The sequence below is a fragment of the Chelonia mydas genome, chromosome 6 (assembly GCF_015237465.2).
Source record: "Chelonia mydas isolate rCheMyd1 chromosome 6, rCheMyd1.pri.v2, whole genome shotgun sequence".
Classification (NCBI taxonomy): Eukaryota; Metazoa; Chordata; order Testudines; family Cheloniidae; genus Chelonia; species Chelonia mydas.
In genome coordinates this window covers 32,042,480-32,063,973 of record NC_051246.2, presented here as the reverse complement: position 1 = coordinate 32,063,973, position 21,494 = coordinate 32,042,480, and the positions used below count along the sequence as shown (strand labels likewise).

The following is a 21,494-nucleotide window of genomic DNA, read 5'->3' as shown; positions in this document are numbered from 1 at the left end:
TGCAGTGAACCAGCACAGGCAAATTGCTTGAGTCCCACTTAGCCCATATTTTGAGCCCTTTAGTGGGAGTTACCTGGCCCATAGGACTTGTGTTGGCTCTCTGCACAGGGGTGAATTTCACCCTCTTTAAATCCAATTCTTCTTAACTGGAAGCTGAGATCAGGTTGACACACAGGGGTAGATCCCATATTTATTACTTGGGCAAAATTCTCGTGAACTCTTACCTGCATGAGAAATTTATGCCCAAACCCATAGCGTCTCTCATAAGGAATCCAACTGCTCATTCAAACCTCTCATTCAAATCAAAAGAATAATCATCTGAATCCAAACACAGGATCATAATATGAGAACACAAAATATTGTTAGTTGAGCTCTGAGCACTTATATCTCTGAAAGTCAGGCCTGAACAACCAAACATTTCAGTGAAAGAGTACATGCAAACACAGATAATTTAACAGAGAAAGACACACTGTGACAAATCTACTTTCTGTAGGCTGCAAGTAAATAACTGCGACCACTGGATAAACATCTCTCTTTTTCCAAGAAGTATAATTTTTCATGACAAAACGTGATGGACGGTTCACATTAGCTTAACCAGTGCAAGGAGGCTGATAGTCAAATTCAGCCTTAGAGTCAGTGGGCACAAGTCCATTAACTTCACTGGAGTGTACCCAGTAGACTCAGAGTCAATTCCATATTGATGTATCATACAGGAACATGGGTAAATAATTCAAACTTTTGACCTAAGTCCATATTCAGGCCTGATTTTCAGAAATCAATTCAAGACAACATACATAATTAGCATCTCTGAAAATAAGGCCATCTTTTAGTTGTTTATATATGGATGCAGGTGCTTAAATTTTGGCCACCAAATTTGACCAAACAAAAAACAAAAACAAAAAACAACATACTTAAAAATGTTGTGGAGTTAGAATTGGTGAAAAGGTGAGAGATACAGTATGTTGCTACCGTTTATTGTGCTTCTTGAGCCCTGGGTCAAAATTTAGGATGAGTGTTTCTCAAGTTTTTGCAAAATTCATGAATGCGTACTACTGATACAGCAAAAACATTACAAGTCAGCACTGAAGTTCCCAGGCGTATCTCAGGGAGGAACATACACTGTGTTGGTCTTTATACCAGTCTGTGCCACTCTCATTTTTACAAAAAATAAAATGAGTCCCTGCTTTTTTTCCCCCTCCAATCTGGCTCAGGTCCCAGGGTAGTAGAATGCTGCTGCATTACCACCTATGAATATGCAGAAACATCCATTTATGTTGCTGTCTAATTTATACCAAAAAAGTCTACACACTTAATTGCTTTTCTGTTTGTTTTCATCTGTTCTAAAGCTTTCAGCAGCTGCACAGAAAGTAAAATAATTCAATCTGATTTCCCAGGAGGCTCAATAGTTGCTACTCATTAATAGGAGACTGATTTCTTTCCAATTAGGTTTTAAAATATTGTACCTGACTTCCATGTCAACAGCAGTTTCCTTCTCTGGGCTGCAGAAACCAAAACATCAGTTATTTTTTAAAATCTGTAGACGGCTCACCAGACACGTTAAAAATATTCTAATACAAAAAATGTGAAACTAAATAAGTAAAAAGTTACATCACTTCTTTATGGTTAACATTCCAAATATAGTATCACAATTATAGCTATACAACAGAAACAAAGCTCCTTAATAAGTACAATGCTTTTCTTTATGATATGGAAATACAGCAGAGAAATTGGTAACTCAGGCCCCCACCTGAGAAAAGCTGTATACCCTTAATGGGAATTGAGGAAATGCTAATTACACAACACTGTTATATACATTGCCTTATTTGTTATTAATCTCTTCATAAAAATGTTAAAATCTTGTAGGTTTCTCTAATTCTGATCAGTTTTTATGTTCTGTTTCAAATCACCTTATTTTTTATTTAATGCAGATACTGTAAAGCATTCTTGTACAGAAGCAACTATCAGACAACTGAGTGCCTCTCCTCCACATTCTTGCAGCCTTTATGTACACAAAACTCCCATTTATCCAAAGGATATTGCTAAAGTATTGCAGAATTTGTATGCTGTTGCACATTTAGAATATTTCTCAATTCAGACACAAAAAACATGTATTCAAAGTCTGGATTATTTAAACATTTTTAAAAACAGAAAGCTGATGGAAATGATAGCTGTACACTTGGAGCCCAATCCTGCAAGATCAGGACATTTATAAGCAGACAAATATCTAGTTATAGAAATGAGGACAAAAGAAACATTACAATATTCAGGTTTCTGAGTAGCAGCCGTGTTAGTCTGTATTCGCAAGAAGAAGAGGAGTACTTGTGGCACCTTAGAGACTAACAAACTTATTTGAGTATAAGTGAGCTGAATGCATCCGATGAAGTGAGCTGTAGCTCACGAAAGCTTACTACAATATTGTTATGAAAACAGTAAAAAAACAAAAACAAACAAACAAAACCCCACAACCGCCTCCCCCCCGCCCAGTACCTTTTGACCAAAAAAGAGTAAAAGGGGGCTTAATTGTAAGGTACTGCAGCTGTTTTTCTGTATATCATATAATCCTGGAATCACATAATACACAGTCAATTTCTGCTCTCAGTTCTCCCATGCAGTCACACTGATTTTAGAGGGGTTGCACAGATGTGAATTAGGGCAGAATTTTGCCTACAGTGCAAACACACTGTATAAGGATTTCACAAACTGTTTAAAAATTCAAAACACAAACACAAAGGAAGATTAGAACCTTTAACAAACCATGTTCCGTGGGAATAGTAACAAATAAGTGCAGTTTTATGCTAAAAAGCCTCCTGAAATACAAGGAGTTCTATCTATATGTAGCTATCAATACACACACACACTACTAATGCACGACAAGATGTTACAAATTTATAACAAAATTCCTACATCTGAATGAAACATGAAGGTTATTTCTCTTGTTGTTAGTAAGGTTAAGGATACCCAAATGACTTCTAATAATTTGACAATTTAGTGCTAACAATGAGCAGATATAGCTATTACAGCAAATGGTGCGCACTAAATTACTGTTGTTTTGTAAATAAAAATTAACCTTGTCTACAGTTTGTCAGCGGCCTCTCTGTTTATTAAATTATTTTCATTGTCCTGGCTGCATTTTGAATATAACTGATGACACAAATAATGAAATAACTACATTTTGCACAGTGTATTAATCCAGTGTAATGCAAACCAATAAAGAATCAGCAAGCCATATGACTTCTGTCTCTTTATAAGCAGTCAATTGATAACCCTTCTTCACAAAGAAATATTAGTTGGTTTGACAATTCGGAACAGGTAAGGAGAACAGAAAACTTGAAATCTGGCTCAGGAATTAGACATAAGGAACTGCTTTATAGTAATGGCAAATAAAGAGGCTGTAAAGGAACATTGGAGAGTAAGAGGGAAATGTACTGAAGGTCAGGAATAAGATCTTGTCAAAGGGATCCATCAGATGCATACTTAGGTGGGAAATAAGCATAGTCAAAGGTACTCAGTCTGATGGGTTGGGGGACAAACTTGAGAAACAAGCAAATCAGTAGTGGAGGAGCATGAGGATCCAAAAGTAACAGCAGTAGAGTAGTTAATGTTTCAGAGAGCCAGGAAGACATTCTGGTCAGCAGGGGATATACACTATAGAGAGAGTCAGAAAAAAGGACATAGGGTGAAATCCTGGCTCCACTAAAATCAATGACAACGGTCTCATTGATTTTAAGGGGCCAGGATTTCACCCATGATTTTTTAGAACTGTCAACTGTACAACATTCCAGACATTTGCATGCCAGGCTAAGATGCCAAGCACGGCAATGTCTGTTCCAGAATGAGATTTGAGAAGTATTCCAGAAATCTAAGCTGAACTCAGCTCTCAAATTAGCTATAAGGCAAACATGATTTCCATGTCAGGATGCCAGTCCAAGACATGGACTAATCTGGACTCCCCAGATATTTTTTAATTTCCCACATGCCCGAAGACCTGGGGGTGTGAAAATAAAAGCCTCATGACAGGATGAAGGAAAGGAAGACAAGGGTAAAGGTGAAAGATTGCATTAACAAATGAGACTTTTAAAGGGATAGTGCTCGAAAGCGCTGATTAGTGCTGAAAATGTGGAATTAGGGAATAACCTGATTGAGGAATTTACAGTGGGATTCATGAAAGCACTTAAGTGATTTAGGAGCCTAAGTCATTTAGGTGCTGTGGAAAATTTTATCCTAAGTGCTTTAAGAGCACAAGCCCCACGGACTTTAAAAAAAAAACACTTCACCTTAAGTTTTTTCTTTTTAATAGTATTGAATAGTTTGACAAGCTGAATTCCCCTGTGGTTCCTTCCACTGTGATTAATTTAGTAGAAAGTAGAAAGACCAACAATCACATATAATACCATACCTGACATCTTCCCCTGTCTCGCTGTCAGGAATACTGCTGTATCACAAATAAAAAGCAGACAAAGATTGTTTACTTAAGTAAATATGAGCAATCTGCCCCAGAAAGAGTGACAATTAAATTCCACTTTGCGTATAGACTGCAAACACTGTTTATCACAGGCTGCTGCTGTTCGAAGACAGCAGCATCTGTTCCTTCTACAGAAATTGCACTTTGTTTTAGCAGTCATAAAAAAAAAAAGTGAATTTGTGACCAGCAGTGTTTTCCTCATAGTCAGCTCAATCAGCTCTGAACAACATTTGAGGCTTCTATAAGTGCCTATGGGCATGTCTTCCCAGCCGGGGTCAGCACTGTTCTTAGGAGGTGTGTATATGTATGTAGGTGTGTGAGAGGGAGGGAGGATTATTGTCTAGACTATTTTCAAATGTATCAAGCTATCTAAAAACCAAGGTGTTTTGATACAGCAATCTATTACATATATAAATGTGCCATCCCTTTTCTGAGTCATGCTAATTTCAGGTCCAGTGAGAAGAATGGAAATCAGTGTGTGTGTCCAATGGGGAAAACCAAATGAAATTGGGAAGGAGCACAATTTTTGTGCTTTAACGGGAGCCACCTAATTACCCTATTTCTGCTAACAAATGCAAGTTTGTGCAGGCACATCGGAAAAAACTACACCTGCTGTTTAAAAAGCTAGCTTATGGTCCCTTTGAAAAGTTAGTCCATAATAAGCCATCATGGTACCTAAATTCAATTGCCTACAAAATTCCCGACTGCAAAATTCTCAACATGTTGTATTTTTTCTACGCATTATTGTACTAAAAAATTCTCTCCCACACACAATTAATGTACATTTTACTCACGTAAGCCACTACATAATCAAAAGTAAACCCCACCACACCTTCCTGTCCAAAAGCCCATGAATCTCAATGCATAGCAAGTTTATTCAACAGCAATATATTGTTTATTGAAACACTGAAAGGGCTGATATATTGAAAATCTTCTCCATCCCTTGCATGCCCTGCACAAGGACCAGGCTCAGCCTCTGTAGCACACATTGCTCCCAAATGGGCTCAGGGAGAGATAGAGACTTCGCCTCACTCCCCTATGTCAGCCTGTGGAGTGGGTCAGGAGCAGGATTATGCAGTCTGCATGGTCCTTCTCTGCACTGGGTAGTGCAGGAAGGGACTGTATCTCTCTCATTGTGATGGGTAGTACAGATCCTTTCAGGCTCAGATGGGTCACTCATGGCCTGTATCATGCATCCTACTGAGTTCTCCCCTCAGGCAGTTTGCACCACTCTACTCAAGGCAGTGCCTGAGTGGCACCATCATCCTCTGAACAAGAAACACGTGCTGCAGCAATACACTGTGATGAGCCTGTATCTGACTTACTGCATTACCTGAATCCTGATCTTAGAAAGTGGTGGGTTTTGTACAAGTAATGCTCAATCAGGTCCTTGCTCTGTGTTTCTGTAATGTATTGAGCACATGTTCTCTAAAAATAATCTGGTCAATATGCAGTGGCAGTCAAAAAAGCGACCAGAACATTAGGAACCTTTAGGAAAGGGGTAGATAAGACAGAAAATATCATAATGCCGCTGTATAGGTGGATAGTACGCCCACACCTTGAATACTGGATGCAATTCTGGTTGCCCCATCTCCAAAAAAAGATATATTAGAATTGGAAAAGGTGTAGAGAAGGGCAACAAAATTATTACGGGTGTGGAACAGCTTCCATATGAAGAGAGATTAAAAAGACCAGGACTGTTCAGTTTAGGAAACAGACAAATAAGGGGTGATAAGATACAGGTCTATAAAATCATGAATGGTGTGGAGAAAGTGATAAGAAAATATAATTGATCCCCTTCACATAACACAAGAACTAGGAGTCACCCAATGAAATTAATAAGCAGCAGATTTGCTTTAAGCATAAGGAAGTACTTCTTCACACAACATACAGACACCCAGTGCAACTGATTGCCAGGGAATGTGTGAAGGCAAAAAGTTAACTGGGTTAAAAAAACCATCAGATACGTTCATGGAGGATAGGCCCATTAATGGCTATTAACCAAGATGGTCAGGAATGCAACCCCATGCTCTGGGTGTTCCTAAACTTCTGACTGTCAGAAGCTGGGACTGGATCACTCGCTAGTTGCCCTGTTCCATTCATTCCCTCTCAAGCATCTGGCACTGGCCACTGTCAGAAGACAGGCTACTGGGCTAGATGGACCATTGATCTGACCCTGTATGACAGGTTTCAGAGTAACAGCTGTGTTAGTCTGTATTCGCAAAAAGAAAAGGAGTACTTGTGGCACCTTAGAGACTAACCAATTTATTTGAGCATAAGCTTTCATGAGCTACAGCTCACTTCATCGGATGCATACTGTGGAAAGTGTAGAAGATCTTTTTATATACACACAAAGCATGAAAAAATACCTCCTCCCACCCCACTCTCCTGCTGGTAATAGCTTATCTAAAGTGACCACTCTCCTTACAATGTGTATGATAATCAAGGTGGGCCATTTCCAGCACAAATCCAGGGTTTAACAAGAACGTCTGGGGGGGAATAGGAAAAAACAAGGGGAAATAGGTTACCTTGCATAATGACTTAGCCACTCCCAGTCTCTATTCAAGCCTAAGTTAATTGTATCAAATTTGCAAATGAATTCCAATTCAACAGTTTGTCGCTGGAGTCTGGATTTGAAGTTTTTTTTGTTGTAATATCACAACTTTCATGTCTGTAATCGCGTGACCAGAGAGATTGAAGTGTTCTCCGACTGGTTTATGAATGTTATAATTCTTGACATCTGATTTGTGTCCATTTATTCTTTTACGTAGAGACTGTCCAGTTTGACCAATGTACATGACAGAGGGGCATTGCTGGCACATGATGGCATATATCACATTGGTGGATGTGCAGGTGAATGAGCCTCTGATAGTGTGGCTGATGTTATTAGGCCCTATGATGGTGTCCCCTGAATAGATATGTGGGCACAGTTGGCAACGGGCTTTGTTGCAAGGATAGGTTCCTGGGTTAGTGGTTCTGTTGCGTGGTATGTGGTTGCTGGTGAGTATTTGCTTCAGGTTGGGGGGCTGTCTGTAGGCAAGGACTGGCCTGTCTCCCAAGATTTGTGAGAGTGTTGGGTCATCCTTCAGAACAGGTTGTTGGGGGTGGGGGAGGTGAGAAAACCTGGATTTGTGCTGGAAATGGCCCAACTTGATTATCATACACATTGTAAGGAGAGTGATCACTTTAGATAAGCTATTACCAGCAGGAGAGTGGGGTGGGAGGAGGTATTTTTTAATGCTTTGTGTGTATATAAAAAGATCTTCTACACTTTCCACTGAATGCATCCGATGAAGTGAGTTGTAGCTCACGAAAGCTTATGCTCAAATAAATTGGTTAGTCCCTAAGGTGCCACAAGTACTCCTTTTCTTTTGACCCTGTATGGTCATTCTTACGTTCTTAGGATAACATTCCCACAAATTCAGTCTTCTTTTTGCTTTCCTCCGAGTCCTCCGTCTTCTTCCCCTTGCTTTACCTCCTTTATCCCCACTATTCTGCATTTATGGCACCTTAATTAGAGGGCATTTGATTTCAACTCTGATAGGGCCATATTCCAAGCATTACAGCTGTGACCACTGCATCTAGGGCCAAATTTTAAGATATTTAGGCATCTAGAGATGCAGATAGATGCTTAGTGGGAGTTTCAAAAGTGAGTAGGCACTTAACTCCCATTGAAATCAATGGAAATCATACATTTTCTCTTTAATATATATGAAGGATAGACCTTCCAATTGCATTAGAGCAATGTCCTTGTGGGAAAGAATGTGGAGCGATGGAATTAACAGTTACTTTGTAATGTGAGTTACTGGAGCCAAGAATTGCCCTGTACTGTAACAAAGCCCATACTAACCTGCACGGCACATATCACTGCCTGAGCTAGTACAGCAAATGATGCTGATTTTTTGATGAGATTACCCTCTTTGAACCTGAGGCCTTGCCTACACTGGCAAGTTTCTGCACAGTAAAGCAGCTTTCTGCACTGTAACTCTCGAGGTGCACACGCTGCCAAGCCACTTAGCGCACAGAAACTGCGCCGTTACAGTGCTATAAAAAAAACACCCCAACGAGAGGCGTACAGCTTTCTGCGCTGGGGGTAGTGCGCCGCAGTGCCAGTGTAGACACCCTGGTCGATTACAGCGCTGTGATTGGCCTCAGGGAGGTGTCCCACAATGCCTGTTCTTGCCTCTCTGGTCATTGGTTTGAACTCTACTGCCCTGCCCTCAGGTGACCAACCATCATCCCCACCCTGTAAATTCCTTTGAAATTTTGAAAGTCCCCTTTCTGTTTGCTCGGTGATGCATGCAGTGGTCTCAGCACATCTTTCCAGGTGGCCATGCCTGCTCCACACCCCAGGCGATCCCCGAGCTGCTGGACCTCATCAGCATTTGGGGAGAGGAGGCTGTCCAGTCCCAGCTGCGCTCCAGCTGTAGGAATTATGATACCTACGGACAGATTTCACGATGCATGACAGAAAGGGGCCATGATCAGGACACACTGCAGTGCAGGGTCAAAGTGAAAGAGCTGTGGAACGTCTACCACAAGGCGTGGGAGACAAACCACCACTCCGGTGCTGTGCCCATGAGCTGCTAGTTCTACAAAGAGCTGGACGTGATACTGGATGATGACCCCACCTCCACTGTGAAGGCCACTGTGGATACTTCGGTGGCTCGCGTGCCAGTCCAAAGTGGAGCGAGCCAGGAGGAGGAAATCTTGGATGAGGATGTGGAGGGGAGGGGGACCCAGATGCAGAGGATGACTTGGAGGTCAGAGCTGCATGCAGCCAGGAGCTCTTCTCTACCCTGGAGGAGGCTAGCCAGTCACAGCTGTCGGAGCTTGGCAAAGTGCAAACAGGAGAGGAGGCCCCTGGTAAGTGGCTTTGATTTTGGGAACCACTGAAGCGAGTTGTTGGGGGCAGGAGGGTTGCAGAAAGCAGGCTTGTGTTTGTTTGATCCGCGTACCACCACATGCCTAGTCTGAGTGGTGGAACAGGCTGTTGATTGACTCCCTCACTTCACGGAGATCTCCAGGAAACTCTCATGGAGATACTGGGCAATCCACTGCTGCAGGTTCTTTGGCAGAGCTGCTTTGTTTCTTGCCCCATTAATGGTAACTTTCCTGCACCACTGTGCCATCACTGGGGTGGGGACCATTGCTGCACACAGATGAACCGCATAAGGGCCAGGGCAGAAGCTGCAGTCTTGGAGAAGACCCTCCCTTGATTCCCTGCTCACCCTCAGCAGCGAGATATCTTCCATAATGAACACAGCCTGTGGAAAATGTGGGGACAGTTATGATTATCAGGCATCCCCTACAGTGTTGGATCTCCCCAAGAGCCATGTGCCCAGTGTACAGTAGGGTCCAGGAACACTGATTTACCCTGCCCCTGCAGCTACTCACCATTTTAGGGGGCTTGTAGTTCATGTGTGCTTGCCTGGGGTCAGCCAGTTAGTGACAGGTATGTGAATAGCGTCTTTGTTTTAAATCACTGCATCAGTGGTTTGTGTGTTGCAAACAATACTGCTTCTGTAAAATGTTGCATTTTGGCTTCACGGAGATGACCTTGGGAGCCCAGCCTCCCTCTTTGCTATAGCCAGCTGAACGGGACAGCAAGAAGAGGGACCGAAAGGTGAACGCAGCACGCCAGAATGAAGCTATGGAGTGGCTCTTACACTTTATGGAGTGCCAAGCTGACACGCTCCAGGAGATACCAGCACTGCGAACCGAGCAGCTCCGTGCCCGCCCTCCTCTGCAGCTGCTGTCACAAAACTCTTTCCCATGCGCCCCCCCCAGACACTGCCAACACACTCTTATCAACCTCCTGGCTCCAGTCTGTACCCACTGCATTCCACTCCTCCCCTGTCACAATCCAGCACTGTGGACTTCACTAACCACTGCACTCAACACCCATCCCTCTGCAGTTTGGCCCTGCTGAAGTACTCCAAAGGAGAAGAAGGTTGGATATGATCCCTAAACATACACAAATCTTTAACTGTCCCGGGACCCCACCTCCTCCTGGGACCTTCCCTTCCCTCATATTGATATCCTCAGTGCTGATTTTTTTATTTTTATTTTTTGGTCTCTTTCCTCCATTTGTTTTTTAATAAAAGAATTGTGTTGATTTGAAAACAATCTTCATTCTATTAATTGAAAGCAAACAGAGCCCTGCAAAGCAACAGACAATTATCTTAAACCTTCATAGTGCATCGTCTGCACCAATCACAATCACCTCCTAGCACTACAAGCACTGCACTCCTGAGCATAGCAACAAATATTAGTGGCTTTCAGCTTCAAATTGCTGCCTCAAGGCATCCCTGATCCTTATGGCCTGGTGCTGCACCCCTCTAATAGCCTGGTCTCTGGCTGTTCAAATTCAGCCTCCAGGCACTGAGCCTCAGCGGTCCAGCCTTGAGTGAAGCTTTCACCCGTCCCTTCACAAATATTTTGGAGCGTACAGCATGCGGCCATAAGCACTGGAATATTGTCATCAGCCAGGTCCAGCTTCCCATAGAGGCAGCACCAGTGGGCCTTTAAATGGCCAAAAGCACACTGAACAGTCATTCTGCACTGGCTCAGCCTGTTGTTGAACCACTCCATGCTGCTGTCAAGGTGCCCCATGTATGCCTTCATAAGCCACAGCATTAAGGGGTAGGTGGGGTTTCCGAGGATCACAATGGGCATTTTGACTTCCCCTACAATGATCTTCTGGTCCGGAAAGAAAGCCCCTGCCTGCAGCTTCCTGAACAGGCCACACTTCCGAAAGATGCATGTGTCATGCACCTTTCTGGACCAGCCTGCGTTAATGTCCGTGAAATGCCCACGGTGATCCACAAGCACCTGGAGAACCATAGAGAAATACTCCTTCTGACTAATGTACTCGGTAGCTAGGTGGTCTGGTGCCAGAATTGGAATATGCGTGCCATCTATCACCTCTCTGCAGTTAGGGAAGCCCATTTTTGCAAAGCCATTCACAATGTCACGCATGTTGCCCAAAGTCTCAGTCTTTTGGAGCAGTATGCGATTAATGGCCCTGCACACTTCCATCAACACAAGTCCAATGGTCGACTTTCCCACTCTGAACTGGTTAGCAACCGATCGATAGCAGTCTGGAGTAGCCAGCTTCCACAGTGCAATCACCACGCACTCCTCCAGTGACAGGGCAGCTCTCATTCTCGTGTCCTTGTGCCGCAGGGCTGGGGAGAGCTCACCACACAGTCTCATGAATGTGGCTTTCCTCATCTGAAAGTTCTGCAGTCACTGCTCATCATCCCAGACCCGCATGACGATGTGATCCCACCACTCAGTGCTTGTTTCCCGAGCCCACTGTGGTCAACACCTCCATGAATGCCACAAGCATTCTCATGTCGTAGCTACTACGCGTGGTGAGATCAATGTTGCACTCCTCTTGCCTTTGTCGTTTAAGGAATAACTCCACTGCCACTCGTGACATGTTAGTCAGAGTGAGTAGCATACTGGTCAACAGTTCGGGATCCATTCCTGCAGACCGAAGAGGCAAAGCGAGCAGTACACAAACCGTTGAAAGATGGCGCCAAATGTGGACGGAAGCACAGGGATTGCTGGGATGTGAAGCAATGCATCATGGGGCATTGGGACAGGACTTAGGATGCCCTGCGACCTCCCTCCACCTTCCCACAACTCTTAGTGGCAAAAGGTGAAGAGCTTCTCTGTGGGATAGCTGCCCAGAGTGCACTGCTCCGAATACCGCTTGAAGTGCCGCAAGTGTGAACACACAACAGCAGTTTTCCTTCAGTGCTCTCTGAGCGGTGCTGTAACTGCTGGCGCTGTAACTCTGCCAGTGTAGACATCCCCTTAGAATCTGCCTGGCCAGAAACTAGGGCGGTCTTATCAAATCAGTGCAGCTCCCATCTGGTAGCTGTACTGCAGGTGTGCACAATTTATATACAACTGAAGCCAACACTCAAACTGGGACCCCTGCAGAATGTTCTACAGATGGTGGTTCTGAAAGACGAGAAAAGAATCTCGCCCTTGGGAAGTCAGTAGGAGCTGTGCTAAGGTTGTTTCAGTTGGAAGCTCCTGTATACATATGTGACAGATAGCAAAGCAAATGTGATAACTGCTGGATTTGAACCTGTCATACTTTGGCACACTGGGATAAAAGAAATTGAAACCAGTCATGACCTTTACACTGTTATTGAGCACATACTTGGTCAACAAGCCAGTACTATTTATAAACAGTCTGATAAGACTCATAATTTCGTCTGCTTTAGTTTAGAATCTGCAGTGAAAACAACATTTTTAATGATATTTTTAAATAAAATATTTACAGTTTTACTGGAGTTATTTCAGCTAAACAGAGTGAAGCTCTGTTCAGTGTACAGCTGCTGATGCATAACTTTCTTGTGGTTATACTCTGGTTTCTCTCCAAAGCTGTGTGGCCTAATAGACAGAGCACTGGACTAAAACTCCGGAGACCTGCTTTCTATTCTTGGCTCTGCCAACATCCTGCTGGGTGACCTTGAGCAATCCACATCACCTATCAGTGCCTCAGTTTCCCAGCCTGTAAAATGGGGATAATGATATTGACCTCCTTTGTAAAGCACTTTGAGCTAGGTATCATCAATTATGAAAAAAAATATCACTCTGATTGGCTGAGGGTGAAGTTACTTCTCTGAAACAGTGCAGTATGTAAAATCCCTGTTCATTGATTGGCTGAGAATCATTATTAGCCAATCAGAGTGTCCTATAACTGCATGGTTGTTCCTTAATTCCCAGTCAGCTGGAAGAAAAAGTATTAATATCTGCTAGATTCCTCTGCAACTTGTCCATAGACTTCATGCAAGCAATTGTACATTAAAGAGTTTTAGGACACAGTGCCTAGTAAAACTGAAGAAAAAAAAAAAAAAAAAAAAAAAAATCTATTCTTGCAATAAGCCCAAGATGAAAAACATTCACACACATTTATCTCTGATCATGAACAGAGATGGTGGGATGTTACTGAAAATCTTATAAAAGCATAATATACAGTACATTAATTGAAATTTGACTTGATATTTAAAAGACCAGACTGACTATCCCTTATTCAAGTTTTGGGGTGCAGTTGCTTTCTCTCTCCATTGCCCATACAAAAGCCAGACATAATAACAGCCTGCCCTTGTGGGAGCACAGGAACAACTTCTTCTGTATCTCCTTGAGAATGGCATATGGACAAGACTATGCTCCCCCAGCATGGCCCACAAAGCAGGCCAGGTGTATCTGGGAAGTATCCTGAGCACATTGTGATTTATCCAATACCTAGGATGCGAGACTACGGATGAGACATGGTGACCTTTAGGACTAACTTCTCCCCTTGGATACATGTCCACAACACGCACGGAATTCACAAGAGCTGTGTACGTGGCTCTGAGGGTAGAATCTGGCCCTTTTCTGACCTATTACCGTTCAGCACAAACATGAAATCTTTAAATAAAGTTACCTGTTCCAGAATACGTTCCCGGAAGTCTTCTGCATCTCCCCAAGTGTCGCAAGCAAGAGTGAAGACTTACCACAGCCCACCTGTCCTACGATCATTGTTAACTGACCTGGGAGAGTGGGAAGCATATTTGAGGTTCTGATTACTAGACATTTGCTGAACATGTGTTATTCTATACATCTGCTGTGGTTTTTTACCTTGAGGGATTCGGATATCAATGTTGGACAATGCTGCAGATCCTTCTGGTGTCCAGGTGAAAAATCCATTTGTGATCTATAGCAATATGTTGAGAAATGAAAAATGGAAAAACAACCCCACCGTCAGGACACACCTGTTTATTTTTGGCGTATGAGAGAAACATCTGTTGTCATCCTTACATTGGACATGGGACCAGAGGTTGCCTCTGCTCAAAGAAGAGAAGCTGAGGCTTTCAGTGCCTGATTTTCAAAAAAGGGCCTCTTTTTCTGTGTCTGATACTCTGCACCCATGTGACTGCGAGAGCTGGTTGAAAAATGGTGAAAAGCTTTTGTGAAAAGTTTTTGAATTATTGTGTGAAACAATTCTGATGAAATTCTGAAAATTAAAACAATTTAACCCGCTCTTTATGTGCAGGTGTCAGCCTTCATGTAATTCTACTACAAATTCTGCAGCTTACCTTGTGGGTTTGCCACATCTTAAGTGTTAGGATTATATCAGCATGCAAAACATGGGTGACATTCATCCCTGTGCAGAGAGCAAGCACAAGGTCTATGTATCACTTAAATGTTCAGGGGCCTTGGCTGCTTTCTGTAGACCCCAGAATGTCACTCTTTTACATAACTACAGTCAGAGTCCCACGTATAATAGGCTTACAGAATTTTCCACATAATACATCTTCTGAAGCAGAAATTAAATATTGCTGCCAATAGTCACTCTTACGTTATTTTCTTTTGTGTTTCTTATGTATGATTCTCTGCCAGGTTTTGAGGTAACTTTTTCCCTCACCCGGATTTATCTGATCCTTTCTTCACTCCTTTTAAAAATTACTGTAGAGTAGTGCTCCAGGGCTTTAACTGGAGTGAAGCTTTCCTGCGACACTCTGATAAATGGGGACTTGGGGAGCAATTTTCCAGCACGGTAGATAAATTGGGCTGATTGTCCTCTCTTACTGAGTGCGAAGCAGGAATGACTCCACCAAAGAAGCCAACAGGTTTGCAGCGATGTAAGAGCTCAGAGTCTGGCCCAGCATATTTGGACCTGGGAAAGAGGTAGAATGGGGCATCTTTTTGTGTTGGCTTGCAACTTCCACAGGGGAAAAGTGACATTTGTTACCTTGGGGAGCCACCAGGAAAAAATGAGAGAAAGGCTTTGGGGTCCTTCCCTGTCTCTCTAGAAGAAAGGCAGCAGCCAAGGAATCCTCACTTGAAAAAGAGACTCCCCGGGGAAAGGAACAGCAAGGAACTGCCTGGGACGAAAGAGAAGCCAGGAACATCAGGGGCTGGGGAGCAGTCCTGGGTCACCTTGTGAGAATGGTGACAGCTGAGGGAGCCAAAGATTAGAGTTGCTGGCAGCTGGCCCTTGATCAATTTTTTTTTCTACCCTATTTGCAGTCAAATCCTGCATCCATAGTCTCTGGCTATATCACTACCGTTCCAGTGTCCTGGGGGCTGCAAAATTCTCTCTCTTGTCTCAGCGCTGCCTGATGTTCTTTTCCCCAGAAAGAGTTGATCTCTGAGAAGGAGCCTATCTTCCTGGCAGTCTGCCCCATGCTAGAAGGGCTCAAGGACTCAAAAATCAGAACAGTAATCCCATTTCACCTCTTATTAGAGTCAGGATATGTACTGGATTCTTCCGAGTGTAAAAGCTAATGCACTAACCAGTTGTCCTACTTAGTCCCTTTAGTAGTAAATGAACTGGCACAGATATCACTCATTTTGTTGTGTCAGGGATGCATATGCTGTCGCAGACAGGCTAAATAAATAACTCCATCATTATAACAGGTATCAACATTTGTTACTGCCAGACAGTTCTATAGCAAGTCAGACACATCCATCTTTAAAGTGGATTGAGGGCTTCCAATCCTTTCTTTGGAGAAGCTGGAGGTTTTTGTTTTGAAGTCAGGGCTAATTGTTCAAAAACACATGAAATGTAGAAGGGCTGAAGGAGTTTTAAGGAGGACATACACACAACTATTCAAAAGCAATAAATTGAAAATCGATTCAGCAATCTGTTCTCTACTTGAAGCACAATGGATGGCAACAGCTTCTTTAGGAAACAGTGGGGATAAAAATTACTCTTTGCTTTTGGTTTCTTTAAGTGGAATTAGGTGTCTGGCAGCTCTAGATTATCCAATAATTTTTGAACTTGTAAGAGTTTGAGAATGATTATTAGTCAAATTTAGTAACAGCATTATTAGAAAGAATGACCTTAATATCACCTTTACACAAAAATCATCTCCTTCTGTGATGTTAACAGGTCTTCTCATGTGAGAGCTGTAATTGTTCCAGTCTTCTCTCGCAGGCCTCTTACGGTTAACAACTCTGAGGGGCTGTGCAAGATCAGGAAGACAGAAATACATGGTGAACGGTGATGAGACCAGGAGAGTGTCTTCAAAACACTCATGCTATGATCTACAGGAAACAGGATATTAAGATGGATTTTTGCAAATACAGCCATTAATTAGTAGGAAGTGGACAAGATTATTGGAGTGATCTGCCAGGAATTAGCAAGGGGAGTAAATCAGTCCACCCACACAGTGTACAACTCAACATTACTACTTACAACCACCTGGTATTTGCTGTGGTTGTCTGCATTTCTTGACTCTGAACATTTATCATGCTCTTCTCCAATTTCTTCACTTGATAAAAATTCACTCAGTTTCTGCACACTGAAAGCAGAGAAAAGGGATTGGGCAGAATGTAGAATGCAAAATGTTTGATCAGTGCAATGTTCATTAGAGGATACCCACTGCAGTGCCCCAGCTATTCAGTTTACTGGGTGGCTTATACATTTGTTCTCTATAAAAATATGCAGTAAGGGATGTTTCTGCAGTGAAATTTAAAAACTGTGCAGTGTTCTCTATCACAATCAATGACTTCGTAATGATTATTTTAGATACTTCTTGGGTCCTTCTTCTACTCACACCGTCAGTGTCTAGGAAGGAGAAATTAGGACAAAATATTTCTTTAGTTTAAACAATGAGACAGAGATTAAACTTAATCACAGCTCATTTTTGATGCCACACGCTAAAGCAAAACCATTAATAGGTCACTTAAATTAATGAAGTGCCACACAATTAGTCCTGAGCAAACTGACAAGAATTAGGACCTCGAGAGAGTCTGTTTTACTTCCAATGGCCCAAATTCATCTATTGTGTCAGCTTCAGAGATGAATTTAGCCCACTATGGCACTAAGGATGAATCTGTCCCAGTGTGTTTACAGAGGCAGACCAGCCTAACAAATACAATTGTAAAAAGAATCCTGGAGACCAGCATTAAAGAAGAATGAACAAAATACTCCTTGAATATTTAACATTTAGTTTGTTAGGAGGCTAAATATCTTTATCCTATCACAGCCCATGATGTTGACTCTCCTGTGTGCCTGCACATGCTTTACAATGTCCATCCATGTAAACTGCTAAGACAATAGGCAAATCCATTCTGCAGTACTAGAATAATGGGTTAAATCCTGAACAACTCAATACCAAAAAGACTGTGACAAAAGGGAAGGAGTTCAAATAGCAGCAACCAAAATGAGGAGGTGCTGGAGGTACCGATCACAGCTGGTCCACATCATTTTGCCACCTGAGGCGGGGAGCTCAAATGATGCCCCCATACCCCCTCGCTTGGGCCAAAACTTTGAAAGGTCTCAATTCTGCCTTCTTCCTGTTCTACTCCTCTCATGGTACTGCTCTGCTACCTACCCCAATAAAGGAGAACTAACAACTTAAAATGCCGTGTTCAAAAATTTTAAGTAACACTTAACTTTCAAACACCTGAACAGCAAATGTAACTTTTCTTGTCTGCATAGTAAACACTGGCATTTTTAATCTGTTTCAATAATCAAAGTGGTGCTTTCTGTGTCTTCTTGTTTGCAAAGATTTGAACTGCTTCCTGCTAAAGGTCCACAGTCTGGGCCAGCTCATGGTCTATTGAGATGGTTGCAAGGCCGAGCAGCCTCTCCTGTGTCATTGTGGAGCGTAGATGTGTTTTTATTAACTTCAGCTTGAAGAAGCTGTGTTCTCCACTGGCAACTGCTACAGGAAGCGTTAGAAGTACGCACAGAGCAACAAAAGCATTTGGAAAGAGAGTGGTCATCTTATTTGTGCACATATATTCCAGAACAGCCTTTGGAGTTGATCCTGCTGAAATGTATCTTGAAAGGGCTTTCAGTTCATCACCTAAATCACTCGCATCAATATCGCGCATGTCATCATGTGTCAACACTGTCTCTAGTGCCCTGCATTGCTGGTGTAGGTGTTCTTCAGGTATAGTGAGGAGCTTTGGAATATCATACAACATCCCAAACATACTGCTGTGTTCTTTGAGCTGCATGAAACGTTCTTCAACTGACTGTATTGCACAATCTAGCACCTGGTTAAAGAATTCAACTTTGAATTGTTGTTTGGAGTCTCTTATGGGATTATCCAGTGCCTTGTAATCAAAACGCCTTCTTCTTCGGTGACTTGTATTCTTGAAGACTGTAGGTATGACTTTGCTTTGTCCAGTTGTTCCATTGCTCCAGATATATGGAGGCAAACACCTTGGAGTCTCTTGCTTACAACATTTATTTCAAACAGTATGTCATGCCACAACACTAAGCCACACAGAAATTTGAAGTTATGTATGTTTCTGGTGATTCCATTTCCCTCTGCCCCTGTTCTCCCACAAACAGTTCCTGTCATAGCATTATCCTCCATAATGGCAACTACAGCATCATCTATCTTCCCAATTTGGTGTTTGATAGGCTTTATTGCCTCCACTCAACTTTCCCATCGTGTGGCACTCAGTGGTTTCAGTGTCAGAGAGGATGTTCCCAGATGTTGCTTCAAAATTTGCCATTGATGAATTGATGCAGAGAAAATATACAGATGTTTTGAATTACATTAAAAAATTCAGCAGCCTCACTAGAAGCTGATGCTGCATCACTGACCACCAAGTTCAATGAATGAGAACTGCATGGGACAAAAAAAGCTCGAGGGTTTAACTCTTGGATCCATGTCTGCACTCCTCTGTTCTTTCCTCTCATGTTGGCACCATTATCGTAGCCCTGACCTCTCATGTCAGTTATTGCAATTCCCGTATCTTCCAGCTTTTTAAGAAGCACATTTGTCATACCAGCTCCTGTAGTATCATCAATGTCAATAAATTCTAGATAATACTCTCTGACAGTCACCATTGCAGGGACATTTTCACTAGGTTCTGTTGTTGTTACAAAACACACCATTAAAGTCATTTGTTCCATATCGCTGATGTCAGGTGTGCAGTCCAGAATAACAGAGTAATATCTTGCTGACTTCAGATCTGCCACAATCTTCTGTTTGACTTTTGTTGCCAGTAACCGTATGATCTCATTTTCAATTGTTTTTCCCAAGGTAGTGTTGTGTGTACATTTCTTGGGTGGTGACTCTTCTTAGATGCTGGAGTATAGCATCGAACTCAACCATCAGCTCCACAGTTTTAAGGAAGTTTCCACTGTTTGGCACATACAGCTGATCTGAAGTGCCACGCAGTGCTAGGTTTTGGGTAGCAAGCATTCTCACAATGGCAATGAGCCTTTTCAGAACATTTTGCCAGTAAAGAGACTCTGATGCAATCTTCTCTTGATGCTGATCATCTATGGTGGCCTTTAACCTTAGTCTCATCTAAAGCTCTTTCCATCTATGGAATGCTCTCTCGTGATTTGCTGCCTTCTCATGGCATGCCAGATTTCTAGCCAGATTTTTCCATTCCTTTGTTCCTGTAGAACCCAATGTGGCTGGAACATTAGACTGGAAGAGTCTGCAACAAAAACAGGATGCAGCATTCTGGGTTTTTGAGTACATAAGCCATGGCCTCTCCACTTTGTCACCACTGGGGATTTCACGCCAGTAATGTGTTGGATAGAAATGTCTATTTTCATTGTCTTTGGGGAACATGAAGTTTTTCACTTGCTGTGGCCCATGCAGTACGAGGAAGTCCCTCAGACAACTGCTCAAGTGGGTCCACAGTCCTGGATCATCTAGACTTAAGGAACTAAACTCAGCAGCAGCTGTTTCTTGCGCCTCCACCACACTCTTCTCTGATCTACACTTTCCTTCAGGAATATGCATGGTTACATCCATTTGAGATGGAGATATGGATGCTGCAGTAGCTGCCAGGTCACCTGCACTCTAAGTAACTGGAAGATCAGGCATCTCCTCACACATTCTCACTGGGGCCGGAAGGCTCACCGTGAACAGATCTCTCAGGAGAGTTCCTTCCTGCTTAGATAGAAAAGCTTCCTTTGCCTTCTTTCTTTTTCTGAATGCTGCCCCAGAGGGGCGTTTTCTTCTTTCACTCATGACTGCTGTTCTGTGCCAGCTATAGTGGCTCTCAACACTCAAGTGAAGGGGACAAATAAGCAGGCTGGTAGCAGGGCCTGAGTGAGGAAAGATATCAGCGTCTTAAGGGCCTAACTGGCTCCTACTACTTCAGTTGACTACCTGTTCTCCTCAAGTGGGTTCAGGGAAGCAGCAGAAACAGGAAGCTCCGTGAGAAGCTGGTGTTAATCAGTCCAGGTTCCTGGGGGTGCCAGAGAGGTACATAAGAGGCTCCTCCTCCTCTCTCTCCCTGCAGCTCCTGCTGCTTTCTGTTATTCCTCTCACCTTTTCTCCTGCCTGCCTGTTATGTCTCTTGTGCCCTCCTTCCTCCAGCACAGCACTCCACCATCTCTGTGCATCTAGAGAAGAGAGAATACATATGCCCCAGCAGCAGACACAATTTTCTACACTCTGGGTCCTAGTGGTCCCCCCCCACTCAGGCCGCCTCAGTTCGCCTCATGGTAAGGCCAGCCCTGGTACCGATTTATGAAGGAGGACTGAAATAACTGATTTAAATATGTCTCTCTGCTCAATGGGAGCAAATGTGTGGAGCTACACTGACTGTGCCATATTAGCATAGTGGGGTGCAAACCATGCCTTGGTGTGCCAGTCTCAGCAGGGGAGCCCTTGATGAGGATAGCAGGTGGTATTTCTACTGCACTCGCTCACTGCAGGTTCCTCCTTGGGAGGTTAGCTTTAGTTTCCTTTATAGACTCCACTGGAGCGCCACGTAGCAGGTTGATGCTCTGAATCAGTTCATCTGTGGCTGCCTTGGACACATTCCCTGCACGGCCACCACTGCCCGCTTTGGGATTGGTACAGGCCACCTGTGGGCTCCCCAATACAGAGGTGGTTGCTGGGCCCTGGTGCCAGCACAAATCCACCTGTCGACCTTGGGCAGCCTTCCTGTGGCCAAGGGACTGATGCAATAGTTTGCTTGACTAGGGAATGAATCTGGTCTAGTGGCAACAAGCATCTGAAGAATTTAAAAACCAAAGACGGGAATTAATTATCTAGTGTGGGGCAAAGCGATTTAGCTAGGAGTA

General features: G+C 43.1%; 1 protein-coding gene across 8 annotated transcripts in view; it reads right to left on the bottom strand.

Moving 5' to 3' along the window:
• ABCC8 (ATP binding cassette subfamily C member 8) overlaps positions 1 to 21,494 on the bottom strand; it is a 135,926-nt gene that overhangs the window by 50,204 nt on the left and 64,228 nt on the right. For 4 of the 8 annotated variants that reach the window (XM_037899708.2, XM_043549164.1, XM_043549165.1 and 1 more), the window contains 6 exons: positions 16,671 to 16,776; positions 16,327 to 16,437; positions 14,108 to 14,183; positions 13,914 to 14,019; positions 4,397 to 4,432; positions 1,464 to 1,499 (listed from right to left, as the gene is read on the bottom strand). In XM_037899708.2, coding sequence (XP_037755636.2) covers positions 1,464 to 1,499; positions 4,397 to 4,432; positions 13,914 to 14,019; positions 14,108 to 14,183; positions 16,327 to 16,437; positions 16,671 to 16,776 — 471 coding nt within the window. The remainder of the gene's footprint in view (positions 1 to 1,463; positions 1,500 to 4,396; positions 4,433 to 13,913; positions 14,020 to 14,107; positions 14,184 to 16,326; positions 16,438 to 16,670; positions 16,777 to 21,494) is intronic. The other 4 variants (XM_043549159.1, XM_043549160.1, XM_043549161.1 and 1 more) reach the window with 4 other exon arrangements.